Source organism: Perca fluviatilis, chromosome 4, assembly GCF_010015445.1.
Source record: "Perca fluviatilis chromosome 4, GENO_Pfluv_1.0, whole genome shotgun sequence".
Lineage (NCBI taxonomy): Eukaryota > Metazoa > Chordata > Actinopteri > Perciformes > Percidae > Perca > Perca fluviatilis.
Window position 1 is genome coordinate 21,762,977 of NC_053115.1, and position 24,768 is coordinate 21,787,744.

The 24,768-nt window shown below is 37.6% G+C and overlaps 2 protein-coding genes across 2 annotated transcripts in view; both read right to left on the bottom strand.

Moving 5' to 3' along the window:
- iars1 (isoleucyl-tRNA synthetase 1) overlaps nucleotides 1-7,562 on the bottom strand; it is a 54,674-nt gene extending 47,112 nt beyond the window's left edge. The window contains exons 1-7 of the mRNA XM_039796485.1: nucleotides 7,482-7,562; nucleotides 6,649-6,772; nucleotides 4,070-4,226; nucleotides 3,860-3,979; nucleotides 3,467-3,549; nucleotides 3,003-3,120; nucleotides 2,734-2,881 (exon numbers count right to left, since the gene is read on the bottom strand). Coding sequence (XP_039652419.1) covers nucleotides 2,734-2,881; nucleotides 3,003-3,120; nucleotides 3,467-3,549; nucleotides 3,860-3,979; nucleotides 4,070-4,226; nucleotides 6,649-6,767 — 745 coding nt within the window. The 5' untranslated portion in view covers nucleotides 6,768-6,772; nucleotides 7,482-7,562. The remainder of the gene's footprint in view (nucleotides 1-2,733; nucleotides 2,882-3,002; nucleotides 3,121-3,466; nucleotides 3,550-3,859; nucleotides 3,980-4,069; nucleotides 4,227-6,648; nucleotides 6,773-7,481) is intronic.
- Nucleotides 7,563-9,225: 1,663 nt separating this feature from the next.
- Nucleotides 9,226-12,442, bottom strand: rpl29 (ribosomal protein L29). The gene is made up of 4 exons (XM_039799101.1): nucleotides 12,301-12,442; nucleotides 11,767-11,819; nucleotides 11,474-11,538; nucleotides 9,226-9,415 (listed from the first exon to the last, which is right to left on the bottom strand). Exons 2-4 carry the CDS (start codon nucleotides 11,801-11,803, stop codon nucleotides 9,314-9,316), a joined length of 204 nt encoding a protein of 67 aa, XP_039655035.1. The 5' UTR covers nucleotides 11,804-11,819; nucleotides 12,301-12,442; the 3' UTR covers nucleotides 9,226-9,313.
- Between the last annotated feature and the right edge of the window lie 12,326 nt (nucleotides 12,443-24,768).

The following is a 24,768-nucleotide window of genomic DNA, read 5'->3' on the forward strand; positions in this document are numbered from 1 at the left end:
AAATCTGACAGGGCCATTTTACGTGGGTGAGTCTTTAAGCACTTGGAGGACAGATAATGTTTTTAATGTGCCCTCATCAGTTATGTGTAGGCATCAAGTTACTGCTCATGAATGTGAAGCATCTGGTTAGATGTAGATAAAAACAAAGTCCCAGTCACTGAGAGTCTCTTGTCATATAAGGAAAAGAAAGTCTCATTTCATCAGCTAAGACTCAGCTAAGCCAAAGGCTAGAAACTCCAACACATTATGGTACAGAAATCCCTTCCTCTGGGTGCAAATTTGCCAAAGCAGCACTCCCTCTCTGTTAATTAGTTTTTGTTTGTTCTCTCTGAATGAAAACACCCATCAGCTGAGACCGTGGTCCAGAACAATCAACCCACTAGGGAAACAAGATTTTCAGCCAGAAAACTCTGGCCTTCGGCTACAGCATTTAAGCAACATCGTTCAACAAAACTACCAATTCTGGCAATTCAAGTAATCCACAACACAAACAACTTTGAAGGCAGGATAAGAGAGCAGATATTTCTTCTTTTTTTTTTTCTTACAATGACTTGAAGAAAGTACAGACGACAGCAACAAAATAATGCTGTTTCTTGACAACAATCAGAAAGTATCCTGACCACAGGATAACACACTGGGAGCAGATTCTATTTGTACAAAAACATTTCAGACTAGAGCTGGGCGATATGGAGAAAATCAGATATCACGATATTCTTGACCAAATACCTGGATATCGATATTGCGGCGATATTCTAGGGTTGACAATTGGTGCTCTAACAAAATATCTTCACACTCAGATTTTAGATAAATTATCATCAGTAATATTGACATAATGTCTAAGTGGGGAAAAGGCAAATTATAGAACAGCTGGAACAGTCTGGTAAGTTCAGAAAAGTACATCACTTTACTGTAATGCAGCCTTTAAAACCAGGAAAAGACAACACTTACTGTATGTCATGTCACGATATTGCAATATCCACAATCTAAGACGATATCTAGTCTTGTATCACGATATCGATATAATATTGATATATTGCACAGCCCTATTTCAGACCAACAAGTTCCGCAGAGAAGCATTCAGTCCCAATCAGCACATCAACATCATCAATTTTTTTTATGTCGGCCCGAGTGACCAAACCCTAATTTTCAAAATCCTACGCCGTGGCACAATTTCATACTACACACCAGTTCTAAGCAGGTTTTGAGTATGTAGTGTGTTCACAGTGGAAAAGTGACCAAATAAATATTTTCAAAACAGTTAACATGTATACTATTAAAAAAAACTCGATCTTTGAGGGTGCCGTTGACGGACACTTTTCTCACTCAATCAAATGCACAAAGAAATAGAGGAGCTACTGGAGCAGGTGGTGAAACAGCTCCAGGAACACGTCAGAAACAAAAAAAACGAAGTCACAGTTGGATTGACATCTAAAGGCCCGGACGCATAGAGCCGATAATCGGACGTTGGACAGTCTGGCGAGGTCTTTTCGATGTGTTCCGTGCCGTTGGCCTTCATTTTGGCCGATTTGACATGTAGAATCGGCGGGGCGGGCACTGCCGGCAGTCGGACTCAAATGACCCATCAGATTGGTAGAGTGCTAACCCGGAAACGGGGAGCGGAATGAGCGTGACTAGAGTCTCTCAAAATCTGACGAAAATCTATTAAACTGACCTTTGTTGATCTGAAATGAAGACAGATTCGGCAACTGCATGGCCTATTTCTCGCTTAAAATGTTTTCAGAAACACGTTTCGGTGAACTATTTTAGTACAATATGAGATTGTATTCTGAACAAGCCGCCATGACAGTCGGTCTTTGAATTTCCGGAGAAACGACCCACGTGACGCGTTCGTCCAACCAGCTGCTGGTTTTCATTTTTGGGCGCCAATTTCAATAGCTCAGTTTCGATGCCGGCTCCTAACGATACTTTTTTCGATACCATATGTTTTAAAATCCATTTCAACAACAACAAAAATACATTAAACACAAAGCTTTTATTTTCCACCTTAATTGTGAATCAAAACAGTTGTCAAAATTAAAAAATTCTAGTAAAACTGCTCACTCAGACTAACATTAATAAAGTTGCCTTGCCTTACAAGCTCAGCCTGTCAGTCAGTCATCAGGGCAGAGAAACCACTGTTGTGCCTGCTTGTCTAGAGGAAGTGTAACGTCAACAGCACTGCGACCGCTTTCGCCTCGCCATTAATATCATAAACACTGTCTGTGTGAAGTTTTGAAAAACTGTAAACACACTTGAAAACACTTTATCGGCATTGCCGTGACTTCAACAAAACTGCAGAGAGTTTACTCCGTCCGCGTGTGTGTGTGTGTGTCGGTCGGAGCTCCACTCTGTTAATATGCAGAGAGGACAGATAAGCTTGTGTTTACGCGCTCAGATGCTTTTGGAACCGAAATTTGGCACCGAAAGATAAAAAAAAATTTCGGTGCCATAAAAGTATCGACGTTCGGTACCCAGCCCAATTATTGAGATGCATTACGTCCCGTCGCTTTGGTGTGTTCCAAGGCACTTTTTTGACCAATTTGGGGAGACTGATCAGTCCAACTGCCTTTTCTGCCGACATTCGGCCGTCGGCTCTGTGTGTCCGGGCCTTAACTGCGCAAGCATCATCCAAAAACAGTATACTATAAAGATTAGTTTGTAGTATATACTGTATACAATTAGTATGTAGTATGGAACTGAGACACAGCACTTGTGTCAAGCTTCGTCTCTCACCTTTGACCTTGACATACAAGAACTCCGGGTTAACACAGAGGGCCAGGTTGCTTGGCAGTGTCCAGGGCGTGGTCGTCCAGGCAATCAAAGCCACATCCTCATTTCCAACCAATGGGAAGGTGACAATCACAGATGGGTCCTGAACATCCTGGAGACAAGAGTGAAACAGAGATTAAGTCAATTCAATATTTACGTCCACACACTAACCTGTGTTACTAGTGCTGCATTAGACCACTTGAGGTGTCATGGGAGTTGTGATTTGGGCCAACCTTGTAGTTCTGGTGGGACTCAAAGTTGGACAGGGGTGTGTTGCAGGCAGTGGAGAAAGGCATGACTTTCACACCTTGGTAAACCAGACCCTTGTCGTACAGCTGTTTGAACACCCACCTGAATGAAAAGAAGACGCACACAAAAAATGTGAAGAAGGAAGGAGAGACAAACTGCACACAATTGGACAGAGTCGAGACACGGATTAAGTCTGATTTGTATGACATTTTTAATTATATATTGCTTTAAGTGTTTTACTCTAAGTAGATTGTTGTTATTCATTATAATGCGTGTACTCATGTGACCTAAGTGTTTAAAGCCTGGCTGAAAGCTACATTTCCTTCGAGATAATCAAGTTAAAAGAACTCCCTGATGAAAAGTACTTTGTGTTATTAGCATATAATACAAATTATGTATCTTTAAGCCAAAACTTGTACGTATAAGATGGTAGATTTGACTTTCATACCAGACGGTCTCCATGAACCATGGGTAGAGAGTCTTGTAGTCATTCTTGAAGTCAATCCACCTTCCCATTCTCGTCACTGAAGACTAGGAATAAAAAGAAACATACACATAGCAAATCAAAAGCACATCATACGTATATGCCAACATTCTGCAGGGAAACTCGTTTTAAACTTCTTCTGTTTCGTACATTCAGTCCATATCAAGGCTCACATAATACCTCCCAGACAAAAACACATATATTGCACACGTGAGATATACCTATGGTGTAGCCTCACTATGTTTTAGAGCAGGTTCAATACACTGTTCTAAGTAAGGCATGCTTTATTTTGATTGATACATGAAATGAAAAACCCAACTTTTCTCAGAAGTATGGTTAACTTTACTGTATGCTCACCTCCCACTCGGTGGAGTATCTCATGACAATGTTTCGGCACTGCTGGTTGTACTCGGCAATGCCCATCTTGGCCACATCTTCAGGCCCTTTGATCCCCAAAGTCTTATCAATCTCATACTCCTATAAAGAAAGAACATGGGGAAAAATAAATAAGGATAAATCTGTAAATCTAGGCAGAACTTAACAATATTGAAGAGGACAGATTCCTACCACAGGGAGGCCATGACAGTCCCAGCCAAAGCGCCGGTCCACATGGAAGCCGCTCTGGTGGGCGAAGCGAGTAACAATGTCCTTGATGGTGCCGGCCAGGATGTGTCCGTAGTGGGGTAGACCCGTGGCAAAAGGAGGACCATCGTAGAAGGTGTACCTGGTTGGGAAATGGGCAGTAAAATATTTGTTAAGGTCGACAATATTTTCTCAGTGAAAAAAACAAGTTAGATATGAGACGAAAAGACTACGATGTCTGGTAACACCTTTCTCTCAACCAAGCCTGCAAGATAACAGACACACAACATTAAGACTGCTCCGTTATACGAGATTATTCATGGTTGCTTCATACAGGGAAAACAGCAGCTTCACTACTCGGTGTATCTCTGTATATTCGAGGAACAGAGAGGGTAACTTGGTAGTGTCTGTAAGCAAACATCCTGTTAAGTCTCTATAGTGTTGGTGAGGTGGCAGAGTGTCTGCTTGTGACCAAAGTTCCTCTGTAATGGAATTTTGCTTTAACAAATGTCATCATGACATTGAATCTCTTGTTGGCTAAAAAAGGAAAAAGGTCCTGCAGTTTAGTAAGATATCTGAGCAGAAATTTCCAAATGTAATTTCACAGTCAATGATTTTCTTAAACACCCTTTTACTACTTATTGTGGTTACTTAACTTCTAAAAAAAGAAATAAAATAAAAAAATACGGATTACAGTGTGTTAACCACGGAAAAAATGTTGAAGATAACAATTACCGTTTTCAATTAAAATATTATTATCATGGTGGATTACCACGGTGTGGAAACCGCGTGTTCCCAGCTTCATCCGAGTCTCCTGAAGTTGCCGCGCGGGCGCACTGCGTAGCCTACAACATGCATTTCTTGAAGTTGGAATTATGGGGGAAGGAGGAGATGACAGCGCTCAGGACATTTATCAGCCTTGTAAAAAAGGCCATAGTAACACTTGCTCTCTCTCTCCTGAGATGATTGAATAATCAGTGACGAGAGTCATTGCTTTGATCTCCTGCCAATCACTCGCACTCAGACAGGAGAAGGGGACAGATACAGCAGCTGTAAATGTATTTTTTTCTTTATCATTCCTTTCCCGTTTTCGGACTTGTTGAAGTGATGTGTGTAGCCAAGAATGTTAGTTAAAACTATTCTGTAGCTTGTTAAACTGTCATGACTTTTACTGCCTGTTATCTGTGTAAATGTTAAAACTATTAAAACTAACTTGATATATTATTGCTGTTGCTGTTTCTTATTGCATAGCTGATATGTGCAGATTGTTTATTATTACTTGTGCAGCTATGTGTTGATATTCAGGTTGTGTTAGGGCTATTTGCTAGCAAGGTGCAATCGCCAGTAAACACATAGTGCTGTGGAGCCACGTGCTTAGCTATTAAAAGGTGTATTACACTGTTTGCTCCGTTATGGATATGTGCGGTGTAATAGATGTGGCTTATTCTCAGTTTGTGTTAATTATTACAGAGAAATGAATGTGATTCTTAGTATTGTTTCTTGTTATATGCTGGTGGCTAAAACATTTAGTTTTGGTAAATAATGTTTATAGTAAGTCAGATGCTTATTAATGTGCATTATTATTTATTTATATTTCAGAACCACATCTAACTTCACATGTAACGTCAAATACAACTTCATAGTTAACTTCATGTTCGAGTTGTAAATCAATCTTCCTGAATCTCAAAGTCAGACATCTCTGGTTCAAGTTCTTACCGGACAACCTACAGCAGGCCAGTGTTTCAGTAGCCAGTTTTTAATAGTTTTTACAAGCATACTGCCTATATTTTTGTAATATAATAAACACTGTCACACTTTTTGAAACACCAGCGCTTTCTGAACATATTGAACACACTTTTAAAAATACCACAATAATACTAAAACTGTGATAATTTTGGTCACTATAACCGCGAGGTTACATTTTCATACCGTTACATCCCTAAGGCTGACAGACATTTAACACACGATAACATTACTATTTATCTATTTAGCTTACATCAATGCTCCATAGTTGCTTACTACATGTTTTCATATGATGGACAAGTACTGGTAATCACGAAGATCAAATTCTGAAAGTATGTAATGGAGTCTGACAATAACTGGTTAGCCAGGAAATGCAACTTCTATTCTTGGCAGGCAGTGCAACAACAATGACAATGCATAAAAACAAACTTTAACCACTGACAGCATTCATATACAGCAATATGATTATGGTGCTGTTTTGAACCACTTATTAAGTGTTCATAATAATGTCACAATAAATTTTCTTAACAAATATGTAAAGCATATTTTACCATCTATTACATTTAAAAACTGTTTTAACAAGTAGGTCAAAATGAGTCATGCTAATGTGATTCATCTGTAGATAATGTTTTTAAATTTTTTATTTGATCCCAAAACAGATACATTCTAAACAAAGAAAATTGTATTTCAGCTGTCATGAGTGAAAGGTTATTCCTAAGAGTTTGTCCTTCAACAGCTTGTCATGGGAATAGATTTTGCATAATAAATAAATAATTTATATATAAATAATAAATAATTATAAACAACAAAGTTTGATTTACTTGGGCCTGTTCTTGGACTGTTTGAGGCATTCCTGGAAGCAGTCCTTTTTTTTCCACAACTGCAGAATCTTCTCCTCTTCAGAGGGAAAGTTGATGGACTCAGGGACTGGCTCCACCATGGCGTCTGCCAAAAACAGAAACCAAATCAGAAAGTCAATTCATGAGAAGGAAGAAACTGAAATACATCACAATCTACGTGTCACAAAGAGCCCATGATGATTTTTTATTTTTTTTCCCTACAAATTATTTTACCCATTAAAATATCAATGATTGGCCCTAATACAAATAACACATTCATTGACCCACAATGCTACGTATCGTTTAGGATAAATTAGGAAATTATACGTACATTATATTTAAATATAATGTGTCTACCTCAGAGAATGTCTCGCACCCTCCTCAGACCCTTTTGGGTCTTATTAATAACTTAGCCTACTTGTCAAAACCTGTCGGTGCTCGACAGTTTTGTCAACAGAACATGCAGTCCTTTTCAACATGTTATGTGCTAAAGTCAAGGCTATCTACTAAATTATTTCCACGTCGAACATGCAAACGCAGAAACTATGCCCAAACTAGTTTATTACGTCCAATATGTCACTTTTCCACAGCAGTTCATTCACAAGAAAGACACCTCCTTGTTGTTAGCTAGCAGGCTAAGCTAGCTGGTCAATGCTTCAGTTGCCGTTCGTTAGCTTGTAAGGTTAGCTAAACGGATAGTAAAGTGCGTTAAAGGGTGCGTTTGGATGCTCACAATTACTATAAGATGTACAATGAAGTGTGGCTGTAATCAAACCTTTAAGTTATGAATATTGAGTTTGAATGGTCCTACTCACATGTTATCTGCCCCCGACAGACAAGAAATGATGCAAGCTGGAGTCAGCGGAAGCGGAAGTGACGATATAACGCAAACTAAGGAAATCTTTGACTAAAATGATACATCCATCTGCGTAATCAACATAATAAATAAAACAAATGAACATTTTATACTACCTTACCAGTGTTATTTTATACTTATACTTTACTACATTTTAAAAAGACACTATTTTACTTTACACTCCACTGCATTTATTTGACAGCTTTAGTAACAGTTACTTTTGTACATTCGGACAACTAAACATAAATCAACTAATGAATTATGTAGACAGCCTATATAAAGTGTCTAAAACTGAAACTAACCCGACCGTTAACAGCTGCAACATTAGTGCAGCACATTATGTTACGTGCTGTTCAGAATAATGCATCACTAATTATAATCCAATATTATATCATTCTGAAATTTCCCATTCTGCATAATTAGTACATTGACTTCCGATACTTTAAGTAGATGGTACCATAGACTGTAAATATTATATATATATATATATACACATATCGTTGTGGTGTATATAATTTACACAATAATATATATATTATTGATATACAGCCTATGGGTAATACTTGAACTTTTAAAAGTAAGATTTTCAAGGCCGAATTGTAATTAAGAGTTCTTCCACCACTGATTTTCTATAACAAAGACATTGTTTACTTTGATTGTGATCCCCACTCAAAGATATGACTTATTCAAAATAGTTGGGAAATTTACATGCTGAGGATGTTTCAAAGTTTTATATTTCTCATCACCATCAAACAAGTAGTTAACATCCTTTTTAAAAAAAACACAAACACAATCAATGTGGATCTTATCAGTCATCAAACATCTTGAGTGAAGAGCGTGTGACTTCTTCACTAGCCGGTACAGTCGCTCCTTTATCTTGCTTTTTCATTAAAGGAAATATAAGATTCAGCCACCCTCCCTACCTGAATAATTTCCATACGGTCCCTTATTCTTCTAGTTTACACCACAATTAATTTTTTATTAGAACGGTTATCTTTATGTCACTGCACAGTACATGAGTTAAACATATCATGCAGGGCTACTATGGGATGCTGGGACAGAAAACCTCAGTAATGGACACTTTTAGTGGGAATGTGTAATTTACCAGTAGATATGTACCCCAAACTTGTAAATGAATTGTCTAGCAAGGAAAATCCAAAAAACAGCAGACCAGATAATCACTTTTATATGATTTAAAAATGTATGTATCAAAAGCTCACAGTATAATAGGGTGGAAATTAAAAATGTAGGATGTTTGAGAAATAAACTCCGTTTTGTAAAGGCACTTTTCACGGCAAATCCCTACTTCAGCAAGGTTGTCTCTCAGATAACTACAGTTCAATCTTGTATTTGATACAGTACTATCCAAATCTGACAGATTAGGATTTCCAAACCATAGAGCAGGCCTCTTATAAGATTTAATTAGCTGTACGTCAACAGCTTGGTGGAGTTCCACATGCAACAAAGGTCCTCGGCCAGAATCAAACCGGGGACGTTGCAGTTATAGTATGCATCTTAACCACTCAGCTACCAGACGCCCTGTGAAACCTTGCATTTCAATCCTCATTCCCTATTTTGTGATTTTAATGAATGATGAACCAACACAGCTAACATCGCCTTGGAGAAATCCCACACATCCAATCAAGTGATTGATTACATACGGTCAGACTGAGGCAGTTACAATAAAAGGCAAAAATTAGATGTTGGTTTCGTTAACAAAGCATAGCTTTATTGTGATGGTGGAAACAGTCTATGAAACACTGACAAACATGGAGGTGACCGGATGGCGGTTTATTTCACAGCTTTAGCTGCCGCTGCCTTCTGCGCCGCCTTCATGCCCTTCTTGTTGTGCTTCTTAGCAAAGCGCATGTTCCTCAGGAACTTAGGGTCCACCTGCAGCAAAGAAAGAAAACAAACGGTGAAGTGAGCAGGCAGGACTAAAGCGTTTAAAAGATTTATTTTTAAAGCTACTTCCAGCACAATCAATGACATAAGGGCTTAAGCTGGAATAAAGCAAACCAAACACTTGTTAATCCGCATTAGAGTAGTGTAGTTACACATCTGGCTTCTGGTTGAAATTAAATAAAAAAAAAAAAATACTAGATAACAGAACTACCTCACTAATAGTTGGTCTATACAAATCAGAAATGTACCGTTACTGCCACAGTTCAACTGTGAAGGTAACCAGTGGCCAAGGTACAACATATGTTTATCTACAGACAATTTATCTCAAGCAAATTCATTCTTAAACTGGTCTTTACACCAACAACTTTGACAATAAAAGTAGCATCATTTCGTAGACACTCCTGTGAGAAAAGTAATTAAGATTGTAATATAGTTTTCATAAAAAAAAAAAGGATCAGTTTTCTGTAAGTGAAAGCATCTTGAGGGGATGTGCTTAAGTTTTATACTTGAGTAAACAATGCTCTGACAACAACAAGCTACAACTGCTAAACCTGCCCACCGGTAAACTCTGGAAAAATACGGCAAACTGTTGCAAAAAACTTCTGACACCCACTCCCCTCTGCTGGACAAAATCCTAGCGGAAACACTGCAACATATTGAATTAAGTATTATATAGATGTAAAACTGCACAGGCATGGTGCTTGAGAACTTTAAGCCCTGAATAAGTGAATTTTCCCACAAGACAATGAACAGCGACCAACAGGAGGACGGCATCCAACGATGCTTTCAGCATTTGAGGCTATGTTTAGACGGAAACGATCTTAAGAGAAAAACGCAAAAGTGGCGCTGCGTTCTCACTTTTTATTTCGCGTTTAGAAGAAATAAAAGTGTGTGAAATTCGATGTAGTATGCAGACCAGGCGGTTAGGAAGCACTGCCACACAACACCACCAAGACTGTGCACCTGCGTAGAACCTTCCTCCCTCATCTCTCCTCTCCCTAGTAGCGCAAAACCAAAACATGGTGAAGCGAACAACAAAAGATGACAATTTTGTCTGGACAGACGAGGAGATGGAGTTATTGCTCCAAACAACCTTAGATTACAAAAGGCATAACAGGGTGTTGACTGGGAGTCCTGCCAGTCAAAATATATAGACATATGGACCGAATTTCTTCAGCAGAATCCCGTACCTGGAGAGACGTCATACCCACACGAGAAAGACGCTATCTGTAAAAGTCAGATATCATCAAAGCTCAAAGACATCCGGACCAAGTATATGCAGGCTGTGGATACCCAACGGCGGAGTAATCACTATATTTTGATTTATGTAACGAAATATGGAGTGCCACTGTGAGCAGACTGGAGCAGACTTTCGCGTTTTTTACCCTTTAAAACAGGAATGCGACGGTAGAGCGTTTAAGATTTCCACTCTGGAGGGTGGTTTCAATTTTTAGCGTTTTTAAGCCCCAAAAACGCAGTCGTCGTTTTCACCCGCAAGCGTTGTCGTGTGAACAGGGCCTTAAATTCTTGTCAATTTCTCAGCTGCTTGTGTAGCAGGAACATTTTCTACAAAAAAATTTCATCTAATTAGTCAAAATCTAAAAGTTAATGTCAATCAAATCTAATCAGTCTTAAAAGTCTGCCTTGAATACAATTTCCATTAACTTTTCATATAAGACAATGCAATGATAATTTTGGATTCAACAGTGTAAACAGCCCCTTAGCTAAAGACATTAAAATTACCTCTTAAAACACACTGCTTGGCTAAAAGGAAAATATAACTTTCATTATTCTCCAGACAAGGCTTGACATTATCACAGTCCCAAATCATAAAAATGGGGACATGAAACTAAGGAGCTCCCTGTCACTCAGCACATTTAACCACATTTTACACACACTGCGACTTTGCAGTAAGCAGGTTACCACCGCGCATGCAAACACGCCTGATTTACTTCATAACTGATTTCTCAGAGTAATGTCAACCTGGTTTCTTGTGCACATGCAAAACACCCCACCTATCAACATATAACACAGAACTGTACCTACCCCCTTCAGTGACTCATAACGATCAGATCTGGGCTTCTTGATGCCATTCCTGTGGGCTTTACGAGCTGTTCAGACAAGGGGAGAAACACAAAAACAGTTGGTCCATTTGTCACATTTCTTGCAACATTCACCTCTGCAAAGTCCACTTTAATATATGTATAATGGTCATAAATGTAAAACTAAATATTGAAATATTCGTGAGTCTGCCTTTATTGGAATAGCTTTACGTTATAATTTTAAATGTTAAGCTCCAAAATGAGTAACGTTAAACTTCACACTTTAGTCATACTTACACTGGTTGTGGGTTGTGTGATTCTTTGACTTGGCCATTTCGTCACTGGTTAATCTGAAGATAGGGGGAGAAAAAAAAAAGACGTTTATCTTTATTTAGCATCACTTAATTGCATCCACTTGCATGCTGGCTAACATTTGAATCGCTAGCCGGCAACCAAGAAAGCTGTGTAACGTTATTATGTAAACAGAGATGAGTTTGTTAAATGACAACTTCGTGGTGTTACAGTAGCAGTCAAGTGTCGACGTAAGAGTGCATAGAAGACCGACAAAATCAGACATACTGCAAGTAAGCCGTGTTTTAAGTGGTAATGTTGCCTGGTAGCTGCCTTTAGCTACTTTGCTTCAGGCAGCGTTAGCACTTTTCAAATGTGAAATTCAACCATTAATGATGATCACATCTAAAATATACTGCGGTGGAAATGTGTGCAGTAAGTTGACTTATCACAATCTATTACTGTTTTTGTGCGGGAATGTAAAATACAAGCAGATTGACTCAGATTTTAAAAGTCCACATAGGTAGGAAAACTGGGTACCTGTAACACGAACAGACGACAACCGGAAGAGAAAGAAAATCGAACCCGGTAGAGGAGAAGAAGAAGAGGGGAGTCAAGAGAGGAAGTCAGTCTGATCTGTTTTAATGACAGCGCCGCCATTTGGTGGTTTCTGGAATGACGGGTGATAGACCACAGCTGGCCACAGGATGTCAGCCTCTGTTCATATGAAACCTTTACATGTATGTATGTGTGTGTGTGTGTGTGTGTGTGTGTGTGTGTGTGTGTGTGTGTGTGTGTGTGTGTGTGTGTGTGTGTGTGTGTGTGTGTGTGTGTGTGTTTGATATTATTTTAGTTATATACCCTGTATCCCTCTTCCATTCTGCCTTCTTGAAGACTACCAAACCATGCTCTATTTGAGCAGTGTACCATATTATCAACAGGCCCTTCTAATTATCCCCAATGGAATAAGGTTTGTAGTTACACATATGCCTTAAAAAGTTTCATATTTTGTTCTATTACATAAGTTCTATAACTTAATATCACACCAGCTGTGTAATGTTTGCCTCTTGACTTCAATGCATGCGGTTCAGAAATCATTTAGTATGTTGATTTGTGAGGACTCTCTTTTGGAAAAAAAAATGATAAATCAAGGTGGCCTCTAAGATGAGTACCCACTACATGAGTGTCTCTCTGAGACGGGGAAGATGGATATCTAGCTTCTAAATGCAGTGTGAGGTCATTGAAAATTGGGTAATTTCATGACAGGAAAAACATACATACATTTTGTCATTAGCTGTTGACCCCAAAATGAATAAAAAAAAAGTCAGGGATAATTAACAGAAAAATACTCAAGAATTATAAAATAATCTAATCTGTACATGCCATGATTTTGCCTTTGTAATTCTCATTTTTATTCACACTAGCAGTGTGGCTCTATTGATGACAATGTTGTGCTGTCTGTATTCATTGTTTCCAGACAAAGTGTCCTAATGACTCTGGTGATCTGCTGATTTTTCTTCTAGCTACACCATGCTGTTCACACTTGTAGTTTTGAGTTATATGTCTCAATAAATAATTTGCCATATAACTCAAACCCAATTAACATGTTAGCATTATAGTTGTGAGCATGTCAGCATTTAGCTCAAAGCATCGCTGTGCCTATAAGTACAGCTTCAAACAGCCACCAGCATGGCTCAGGAGTGTTTTTGGATTTATTATCTTATAATTTAGATTTAAAAAGGAACATGTTTTACTTTGTATTTAATAGTTTTAACTTCCTATCTCATATTGCTTACTTAGTGGCTTATAACTTGGACTCCACACCATGAATATTTTCAAATAGTAAATCATATTTTTGATTCCTTTTCCTGGTAGAAATGGGCTTCCATGTATTCCCCTGTGTGTATATGTGATATGATAATAAAGTACAACTACTACTACTGTGTTGTGTGATAAGAATAATATATATATATATGTATATATATATATATATATATATATATATATATATAATACATTATATATATATACTCAGCAATAAAAGAAACATCCTCTCACTTTCAACTGCTTTTATTTTCAGCCAACTTAACATGCGTAAAACTTTGTATGAACCTAAAAAGATTCAACTACTAAGAGCTAAACTGAACATTTCACAGACATGTGACTAACAGAAATGGAAAAATGTGTCCCTGAACAAAGGATGGTCAAAATCAAAAGTTACAGTCAGTATCAATCTGGTGTTGCCACCAGCTGCATTAAGTACCGCAGTGCATCTCCTCCTTATGGAATGCACCAGGTTTGCCAGTTCTTGTTGTGAGATGTTACCACTCTTCCACTAAGGCACCTGCAAGTTCCCCAACATTTCTGGGGGGCATGGAAGGGTACCACATGAGGGAGGAGGATGTCTTCCCTGTAACGTTCTGCAACTTTGTTCAGGGACACATTTTTCCATTCTGTTAGTCGCATGTTTGTAAAACGTTGTTCAGTTTAGTTCTTAGTAGTTGAATCTTTTTATGTTCATACAAATTTTTATGCATGTGGCTGAAAATAAAAGCAGTTGAAAGTGAGAGGATGTTTCTTTTTTTGCTTTTGTTGCTCAGTATATATCTTGTGTTGTGGCATGTTGATACATATTGGGCAGCAAGCTATGCCCACGCACACACACACACACACACACACACACACACACACACACACACACACACACACAAACACACACACACACACACACACACACACACACACACACACACACACACACACACACACAGACAGACAGACAGACAGACAGACAGACAGACAGACAGACAGACAGACAGACAGACAGACAGACAGACACACACACACACACACACACACATTTTTCACAACATTAACTTTTCCTTTCCCTTCTCTTCTCATTCTCAGCTGAGGTTGGGTAAACCCCTGCTCAAGCTGAAGAATTCATGCAGCAGCAGCATCCTATATTTAGACCCCTGTTTGATCATACGAGCCTCTCCGCTCCACTCTGCAGCACTCGGCTCTGCTCAGTCAATTGCAGATTTGGATACATGTGTTATTTCATGTGATAGTAGTCAAGAGAGGACTGGTTTCCATGTCCTGTGAGATTCTTCACACATGGTAGTTTTACTGGTACACATCTCTGTGAATATCTTCTCAGTATTATCTGTGTGAATTAAAGCGAGATAATCGAACCAAGGTCTCCCACACCACCAGTGTCATATCCACTGCGCCATCACCACCAATGAACCACCATTATGTGGAATAGGCTCATTGTTGTCCCTTGTGGTTGTTAGGGTGGGGGCAACTGAATACTGCAACATTAATATTAATAATGTAAAAATATGTCTATCTTTCTATCTATCTATCTATCTATCTATCTATCTATCTATCTATCTATCTATCCATCCATCCAATCTCTGCTTTAAACCCACACAAACATACACACACTTTCAGTTCTGCCAAGACCAACACTAACTCAGTTACAGAATACATTTAACAATTACATCTTCACTGCAAAAAATCAATGCACATGCAAATCCATTGTGGTTTATGTTTTGTTTATGTTAACATTTTGCTATATTACTTCCCTGATATTGCATTGTGCATTTCATATCACTGAAAAGTCCAATTACTTTACATGTTCATTTGTTGCCATGATCGGTTTGTCGTAATTACTTTTTTGTTAAAAAGGCCTCTAAAGTATGATGTAACATCAGGAGGATGTTCTCATGTATTATTATTATTATTATTATTATTGTATGTTTATTACTGCGGCCATATTTATTAAAGGTGGTGTTGTACTGGACTACATTACATTGTGAAGTGTTTCTTATGTTTGTGTCCTTCCCATTCACATTCATTTCATATAATGCAGTCAGTACAACACATCACTAACTACGATCCTCAATGGAACTGAATTAACACCTCTATGAATGATCAATGCAGGACATTACATTGTGGTATTACAGCGCTGTTTTCTCTCACCAATAATTATTCTAACTTCTCTCTGCTTTATTGCATAAAAAAAAAATCCTCTTTTTTCTTCATTCATCATGACCCACCTACTTCCTCATGCTGTCTTTTTCTTAAACTTCAACTTGTCAACAGTCTTTAGCTCCTTTCTCACTTTGCACCTCTCTCTCAGTTTTACCCCTGAACTCCCTGTGTTGCTCTCTCTTTTGCACTGCTCCCACCCATTTTCATTTCCTTTTCATCTGTGAGAGGAAATCTTGTCTTTGAGCAGCACAGAGTCAGTCCCTCAGGGATTCACTTCACCACAGCACATGAAAGAGGATGCTTATTAGGAGGCATTATACGGAGGCACATCCAAACTGAATGGAAGATCCATTAAGTGTTGCATGCACAAGTGCAAATGAATATAACAAGTAGGGAAAAAAACACCAGGATATTGAAAGCTTGAAGAGGTACAGAGGTTATCAATATGTAATGTGTTCTGTCTTTGGCTTTAATGTAAATAAGGGGTTGAAGTTTTATAAGCCCATAAACCAATGGTTAGTATTTCTGTATGAGATTGTTTACTGTAAAGTCTGTACTCATACAGTACACTAAATGAAGGGGGCAAATCTTACTGCTTAAAGATTGTTGTATTTTGTGTGTGATCAGCTCTGTAAAGTTGTAATACTCTTTATTATAAGTTTCCCAAATGTTAAAGACTTGTTTCATGACATCGTTCCAATTTAGTAAAGTACATGGCCCCTTCTGACCGAAGTGTACATAGATTTCTAACTTAAAACAACTATGACAAAAATGTTAACAACGGATGAAATGAACCCGCAGAGAATTATCACTGAGTATGCACTTCCTCTCAGCTATGCATAGCATTTTCATAACATCCTTCTTTCAGCTTATTGTTTTGGTTTTCTGGCACGTAACTTTACTTTCGCTTCACTCTCACTGCTCTCATCAGTGTCGTTTGTGGAGGCTGCAGGCAGCTGTTTTTAGCAAAAAAGCTCAGCGATTCAAATAGGTCTGATACTCTGCTCTACTGGTTATCCTCCTCCACAGCTGGTTAGCTTCCTTGCTACAACTATGACATATAGTGACAGAAAATGGCCCCAGAAATGATAACAAGCATGTGTCAGATAGATACAGGTGTACAGGTTATTGTAAGTCGATTCACATAACTCTTAAATCAGCATATTACAGAATATGGCAGGTTTACATGCAGAACATTTCTTGTCACAGTACAGTAGGTCAGAAGAATCATCAAGTAAACATATACATGCAGCAGATGTAGAAGCAGGACTCTTGAACTACAAATTGCAAAACCCTCTAAAATAGCAGAAGTGACAATCTAAACATGCCCTTCTTGAACAACTTCTGCAGTAGTGCCCTTGAGCAACATAGTGAATCACAGACGTTTAGCTGTCCAGGAGAAAGAATCTGCAGCAGTTGTCGTGTGTATTTGGTCAATTCCAATATCAACATTTTCCTGCCTGGTTAACATGACTACAATAGTAATGCCCTCTTTTTTGTAAGCTTGCAATGCATCATCATGCAGACCGATCATATTCTGAATGCTTAAATACTGTACAGATATTGTGTTTGAGTTTTCTGTGCTTATGACCTGCAGCATATAGGCAATAATCTAATGCGCATAATCTCTCTTTTGAATCGTATATCTATCCATCTTTCTATTTATGCTGGCCCTGACTCCTCGTTTGCTTTGCTGCTCTGACTTCATTCATTCTGGTTGTAGGACAGAGATCACTATACGAGAATGAAAGGCAGAATGAACAAATGAGAAAGTAGAGGAGGGAAGCAGAGTGTGTATATTGGTGCTGGGAGAAAACAAGTGGGTGGTCTTGGCTAAGATTTAACCTATTGGTTAATGGGAGGGGATGAATGAATCTATCCATTCATCTCTCCTCCTTCCATTTCTCCACATCACTGTGGCTGACACACACACACACACACACACACACACACACACACACACACACACACACACACACACACACACACACACACACACACACACACACACACACACACACACACACACACACACACACAAAACTTTTACCACATACTAAAAATGAAGTTGCTATTTTTTATTATTACTGTATTATGTGTCCTTATATGTATGTTATTAATTTTTTGCCCACTTGGGGACAGCAGAAACAAGTTGTAAACACGACACTGACATATTCTCACTTTGAAAAGTTGATATGGCGAACATGTTAGCAAACAGTTTCCCATTTATTTTTGTAACAAATAGCAATAAACTGGTTTTTCCCATGTGAATGCAAAGATAAATAACTCAAGTCCCTGTAGAGAGATCTCATTTGTTAGACATCAAAATGTTTTCAAGAATCAAACATTTTCTCTGAAAATGGTATCAACGTGATTTCCAACACACCCAATATTCTTAGAAAATGTACCCAAGTTAAGGCTTTTCATCTATTTAAATGACCTAAAAAACTGAGACATGCTGTTATTTCTTTCAGTATTAATTACTGAAATGTACTTATCTCCGGCTTCCCCGCTCTGCTCTCAATCAAACTAATTAAAAACTCAGCAGCCAGAAAATGAATGTGAGCCAGTAAATATGATTACATTATCTCAGTCTCTTTTCATTGGAGCATTGTGAATGCACATACTGATTATAAAGTTCTGTTTCTAAAAGCATTACATTCCTTCACCACACAATAACATATATTACTGATTCACTTGCAGTCTATTCACAGGATGCACATTTACTGTAGCTTCTCGACAGACTCGTCTAGGGATACACATAAATTAGAAATGTATACAGCTGTATTAAGAAACTATATACAGCAGTGTGTTATGTAGACCTAATAGCTATGCGCAATATACAAATATACTGTAGTCTATATAATATACACACAAATACAACTATAGTAATAATAATAATAAGCAACACATATTTTCTAAATAAACGTTTAAACAGCTACATATCAGGCTACACATACACACAGGAGGCTAAACGCTAATAGCACTAATATGAACTAAAGCAGCTGAAGTAAAATCCAAGTTGGCTGAATTACAGTAACAGTTTGGTAACCCTGAATTCCTACTCTGTCCAATATGTGTGCATTAGTTATTAATGAGTAGTTTGTTTGTGTCATCTTTATTAGGCACATGCAAGCACAAAATAAACTGAAATAATAATTCATGATTTATCATTTCTTGGCTGATTTGGACTTATTTTATGGCTGATTTTTTATTACAGTGCACATGTTCACAATGTCCACAAGGACAGTGATGCGTGAAATGCTATGCTAGCTGGCTATGTTGGCCAAATCTATTGCAACAACATTTATAAGACTTATAATTGCAATAAAATATTGCAATTATTTAAAAGGGCTTTATGAAGACATTTAACATTCCTTATTATCACCAACAAGTCCACCAAGAATAACATTTACTGTAAATGTGGACTGTTTATTGGAAACGTGAAACAAACAGTTTAATGTGTTGACCCGACCTCCTCCCTAAGCAGACTTTGTCATTCTATGATAACGTCACTTGACTTCCTACGGTCATTGGAGGGGTTTGAACGTGTACACGTTTTGGAGCTCTTGTTGAAACGACTGATGCCTGACGACTGCCGTTCTTCTTAGGAGGACCGTCACCTTATCACACATGACATAGTTTAATGTAAAGCGATATACTAGTTGAATAATGGACCAGAAACTGAGGCAAACAAAGTGTATTAATCATATTCTGGTGACTCACTTGTATCACTGCCACACTCGCTCACATTCACACAGTGCATGCACATATATTTGACACACACACATATATGTGTTTTCACAACACACCTACGCTCACACTTGCACAGAGTGAAGCTCAGCATTTGGTATTTTTGAACATGGTGTTGTTGGGTAGCCTGTTATACAATATGTGTCTCAGGAACAGCCAATCTTAGGTGGGAAGAGACTTTAAAAAGGCACGACTCACTATTTTCCTTCCAGAGAGAGAGAGAGAGAGAGAGAGAGAGAGAGAGAGTGAGAGAGAAAGAGAGATATGAAGATTAGATTAAAAGTTATCACCTCTGCCACTGGGCATTTCTACTGAATTACTGACGAGATACTAGAACAGAAAACACTGAGGGGGTGTTGTGAGGTGCGTTTGATATGAAAATGTAATTTACTCTAGAAAAGGAGGTTCTGAATTAAACATGACCTTAATGAGATGATGTTATCATGCTGCGATGAGATCTTTAACTAAGATCAAGATCTAGCACAACCTTTATATATAATTGCTGGACTACAACATTTATTTATTTATTTTTATTTTTTATGAAGGGACAGGACCTGAACCAGGTCACTCACTTTAAATATCTGGCAACAATCTTTGACAATAAACTCACCTTTTAGACCAAGGCAGACTGCATCCACAAAAAGCAAAGGCAGCTCTCTCTCCTCAGGAAATTGAGGAGCTTCAATGACATCAACTGCAACCTGACCATGGTCTATAAGTCGCTCACTGAGAGCACTCTCACCTATAATATTGGCTCCTGCATTGCAAAAAAAACTACAGAACCTATACAACCAGTCCATAACCAAAAAGGCAACCCTGTATTATAATGACCCTTCACTCATCATTCCATCTGATGTCATTTGGCAGGAGACTCAAGGTCCCAATAGCCAATAAAAAACGGTAAAATAAGTAATTTGTGCCCTCTGCTGTGGTACTTACTGTGTGCAATGACAATATGAATGTAATCTAATTCATTCATTTACTATTCCCTACGTAGTAAACACTAGCTACTTGACTCCATAGCTAGCATAACATTGACATTTCTGACACTTATGAATCATCCTCAATATGCTGCAGGTGTTGTTTTGAATGACTCTAATTCTCAAAAATAAAAAAGACAAAGCATAATTGCACTGTGGTATTCTAGCAAGAAGAAGCGTGCAATGGACACTACTTTTTTCGTTCCTTTGTTACGGTGGCCGGGAAGTGCAATGCAACATTACAAAGAATGAAACACTTTTACATTTTGGAAAACAAATTTACATTTTGGAAAACAAATTTACATTTTGGAAAACAAAATAACATTTTGGAAAACAAATTTACATTTTGGAAAACAAAATAACATTTTAGAAAACAAATTTACATTTTGGAAAACAAAATAACATTTTAGAAAACAAATTTACATTTTAGAAAACAAATTTACATTTTGGAAAACAAATTTACATTTTGGAAAACAAAATAACATTTTAGAAAACAAATTTACATTTTGGAAAACAAAATAACATTTTAGAAAACAAATTTACATTTTAGAAAACAAATTTACATTTTGGAAAACAAATTTACATTTTGGAAAACAAAATAACATTTTAGAAAACAAATTTACATTTTGGAAAACAAAATAACATTTTAGAAAACAAATTTACATTTTGGAAAACAAAATAACATTTTCGAAAACAAATTTACATTTTAGAAAACAAATTTACATTTTGGAAAACAAAATAACATTTTGGAAAACAAAATAACATTTTAGAAAACAAATTTACATTTTGGAAAACAAAATAACATTTTAGAAAACAAATTTACATTTTGGAAAACAAAATAACATTTTCGAAAACAAATTTACATTTTAGAAAACAAATTTACATTTTGGAAAACAAAATAACATTTTCGAAAACAAATTTACATTTTAGAAAACAAATTTACATTTTGGAAAACAAAATAACATTTTAGAAAACAAATTTACATTTTCGAAAACAAATTTACATTTTAGAAAACAAATTAACAAGATGCAAAACACTTTTACCAGTCCCGAAACAAATTTACAAATGACAGATTCTTCACGGAAAGGGAATGTACCACATACCGGAAGTGATGAGGTGTTGTTGGTGAGCGCAGTCAATTTGTGTTGTTGTGAGTGAGTATATGGCGTGAATGAAGTTTATGGTGACTTTACGTGTGGTCGGTGTTTGGAGTTTTTATATGACGCGGACCTGACGGAAACACAGGGAACGTATCGACAGCCGCGGCCGGATAGAAGCTACAGCAGGGGGGCAGCTGAGTCCGTCTGCAGCTGCAGGACCTGGAGCTCACTGCCCATTCCTGGGAGCCAAAACCGACACCACGCAGCTGGAGACCCAGGCCGTATTGCTGGGCCCGCTGGAGGGAAGGGAAGCCCGGGAGAATCAGATCCAGGACTGAACGGAGCGGACTGTCACAGCCTGCTGAAGTTTAAATCACAGGTTTCCTAAAGGGAGTCTGGCGGGACTCGGACTGTGGACGACGAAACACGACTTAAAGTCTCGTTAAATAAATAAATACATGCAGAAATAAATGAATCATTAGTGGGGGAGTGAGCCTGGACATTTCAGTCTGTTTAAACTTCACTTTGAAGCAGAACCTCTTAGTTCAGAAGGGTGAAGTTTCCGTTTGTACTCATATCTGTGAACTGATTATAATAAATATTCTTTGTATTAACACATTAATTAGTCTCTTTGTCTTTTTGTTTAAAAAAACTAGAACATCGCATGAGATTTTGACGATTTATAGTGATTTTATTTCCGTTAGACCTTTGCCTACATTGACGCTGATGCATTAAGGACGGCCCATAGACAGTATATAAGGCAGTGCCTCCCCTGTTCCAAGATGGCGGCTCTATTGACGCATTCGATCCATAACTGCCGTAGTCAAGGCGACATGTATACAAAACCTCATCACTTCCGGTATGTGGTACTGCTACTTCCCTTTCCGTGAAGAATCTGTCATTTGTAAATTTGTTTCGGGACTGGTAAAAGTGTTTTGCATCTTGTTAATTTGTTTTCGAAAATGTAAATTTGTTTTCTAAAATGTTATTTTGTTTTCCAAAATGTAATTTGTTTTTCTAAAATGTAAATTTGTTTTCTAAAATGTTATTTTGTTTTCCAAAATGTAAATTTGTTTTCTAAAATGTTATTTTGTTTTCCAAAATGTAAATTTGTTTTCTAAAATGTTATTTTGTTTTCCAAAATGTAAATTTGTTTTCTAAAATGTAAATTTGTTTTCTAAAATGTTATTTTGTTTTCCAAAATGTAAATTTGTTTTCTAAAATGTTATTTTGTTTTCCAAAATGTAAATTTGTTTTCTAAAATGTAAATTTGTTTTCTAAAATGTTATTTTGTTTTCCAAAATGTAAATTTGTTTTCTAAAATGTTATTTTGTTTTCCAAAATGTAAATTTGTTTTCCAAAATGTTATTTTGTTTTCCAAAATGTAAAAGTGTTTCATTCTTTGTAATGTTGCATTGCACTTCCCGGCCACCGTACTTTGTGGCCATTTTTGAGGGGATTTTTTAAAACATTTTTCATAGTCCCAGTACTTGCTCTGGAGTCATGCCTCTCCTGCCCTCTGGTCATCCAAAGTGAGTTTTTCTCCTCTTAAGATCACCTGCCTCATCAGATGTTCCTCATTCCCTCATTAGCTTCATTAAAGACAGCTTTTTGCCAATAGTGTGTCATAATTTCTATGTTGCCATATTCTGGGATGTCTCAGCCCTTGTGTGGTATATTTTTACGCCTAAAAGGTTTGCCACCCTACCCCCAAGGTAACTTAGAACTAAGAGCTTTGTTTCTATGGTAACAGGCAGTGACAACTGCTGACAAGTGGAACCGAATGACAAACAAGGCTTCATAATTTGTGGTTTGTTAACAATGTTAATGAGCAAGTAGTGAGAAGGGAAAAATATTGCAGTAACTTGTTGAGGACAGCGGTGAGGACAGCGTCTTCATTTCTGCACTGTGTTGAGATGTGATGTTACTGAAACTTTTGTGTACTGTCACGCTCTCTCAATTTCCCCCCAGGAAAATGTCCTTGTAACTTTTGAATCCTTTCAGAGGGCAAACTGCTGGACTGTGGGGAATCTCAGCAGTTTGATACAATCTCTTCTTTACCTAGAATTGGTATAGCAAATTAGTTGATAGTCAAGAACTAGACCGCTTTCTTCTGAAGTCTGACTATTAGTTCGATCTAAGCCATTGTAAAAACAGCCCCAGGTGCTGATATGTTGTATGTACACCAAGCTACCAGCTGGGCACACGTTTTGTATACAATAATGCAATCTGCATTGATTTGAAGTTAGTACATATTGACCAGTTGAACTTGTGTTGTGGGGGTCAGGTATCTGGGCAATGCCTACCATCTTTACCATCCAACCCTGCTGCCATGTCTACAGTTGGATCCTGCTTTCTGTTGCCTGTTACCAGAACAACGACACCACCAATAAGAAAAGTGGTTTAAAACCACTTGCTATCCACAACACATATTTTAACTAAATACACAGTCTACATGTATAGTTATAGCAACCTGCCACATTATTTGAAATCTTCCCCTTGCTGTGCCAGTTGTGTCAATCATTTCCCACACCTCTTAAGTAACAGATACATCTTGTCACCTGTGCTGTGGGTTGTGATGTGGAAGAGTAAATTTCAAACATGGCCTCCTGACACTTCACAGTGACAGTTAATATGTGCATACAAAGAGTAGCAATGATATAGTCATATTTTTCATACATAATATGTGAAAAAAACATGTGCTTTTGCACAGATGGACAAAGTGACACTAATAAAAATAAACAATATAAGCCGTAATTAGCAGAGAAATTGTGTCGAAAGCAAAGCATGTGTCAGTTTAACACCAATTTACACTCTGGCCCACTTCCCAAACTCTTCCATATAATAAAGTCACTGAACCCTCAGTGACTGGCTGACCCTGAGTCGAAATAACACCGCTCCTGACACTTTTCCTTGTTGCTAATCGTTACAGTCACAGCTTCACACTTATATAAATGGTCTTTTGAGATTTGTTATAACATGCAAAGTATTGCCAATACATTATCATTTCATAAAAAATACTGTGAAAATAGGATCAGTAATTAATTAAAAGAAATTGAATTTTCTGAAGAAAATGCGGGCGTGCACACATTAACAGGATGATCTACTGTGGTTCAAATATAGTCAAGAGGCACAAGAAAAAAGATAACTTTAGGAAAAGCAGCATAGTCCACAAA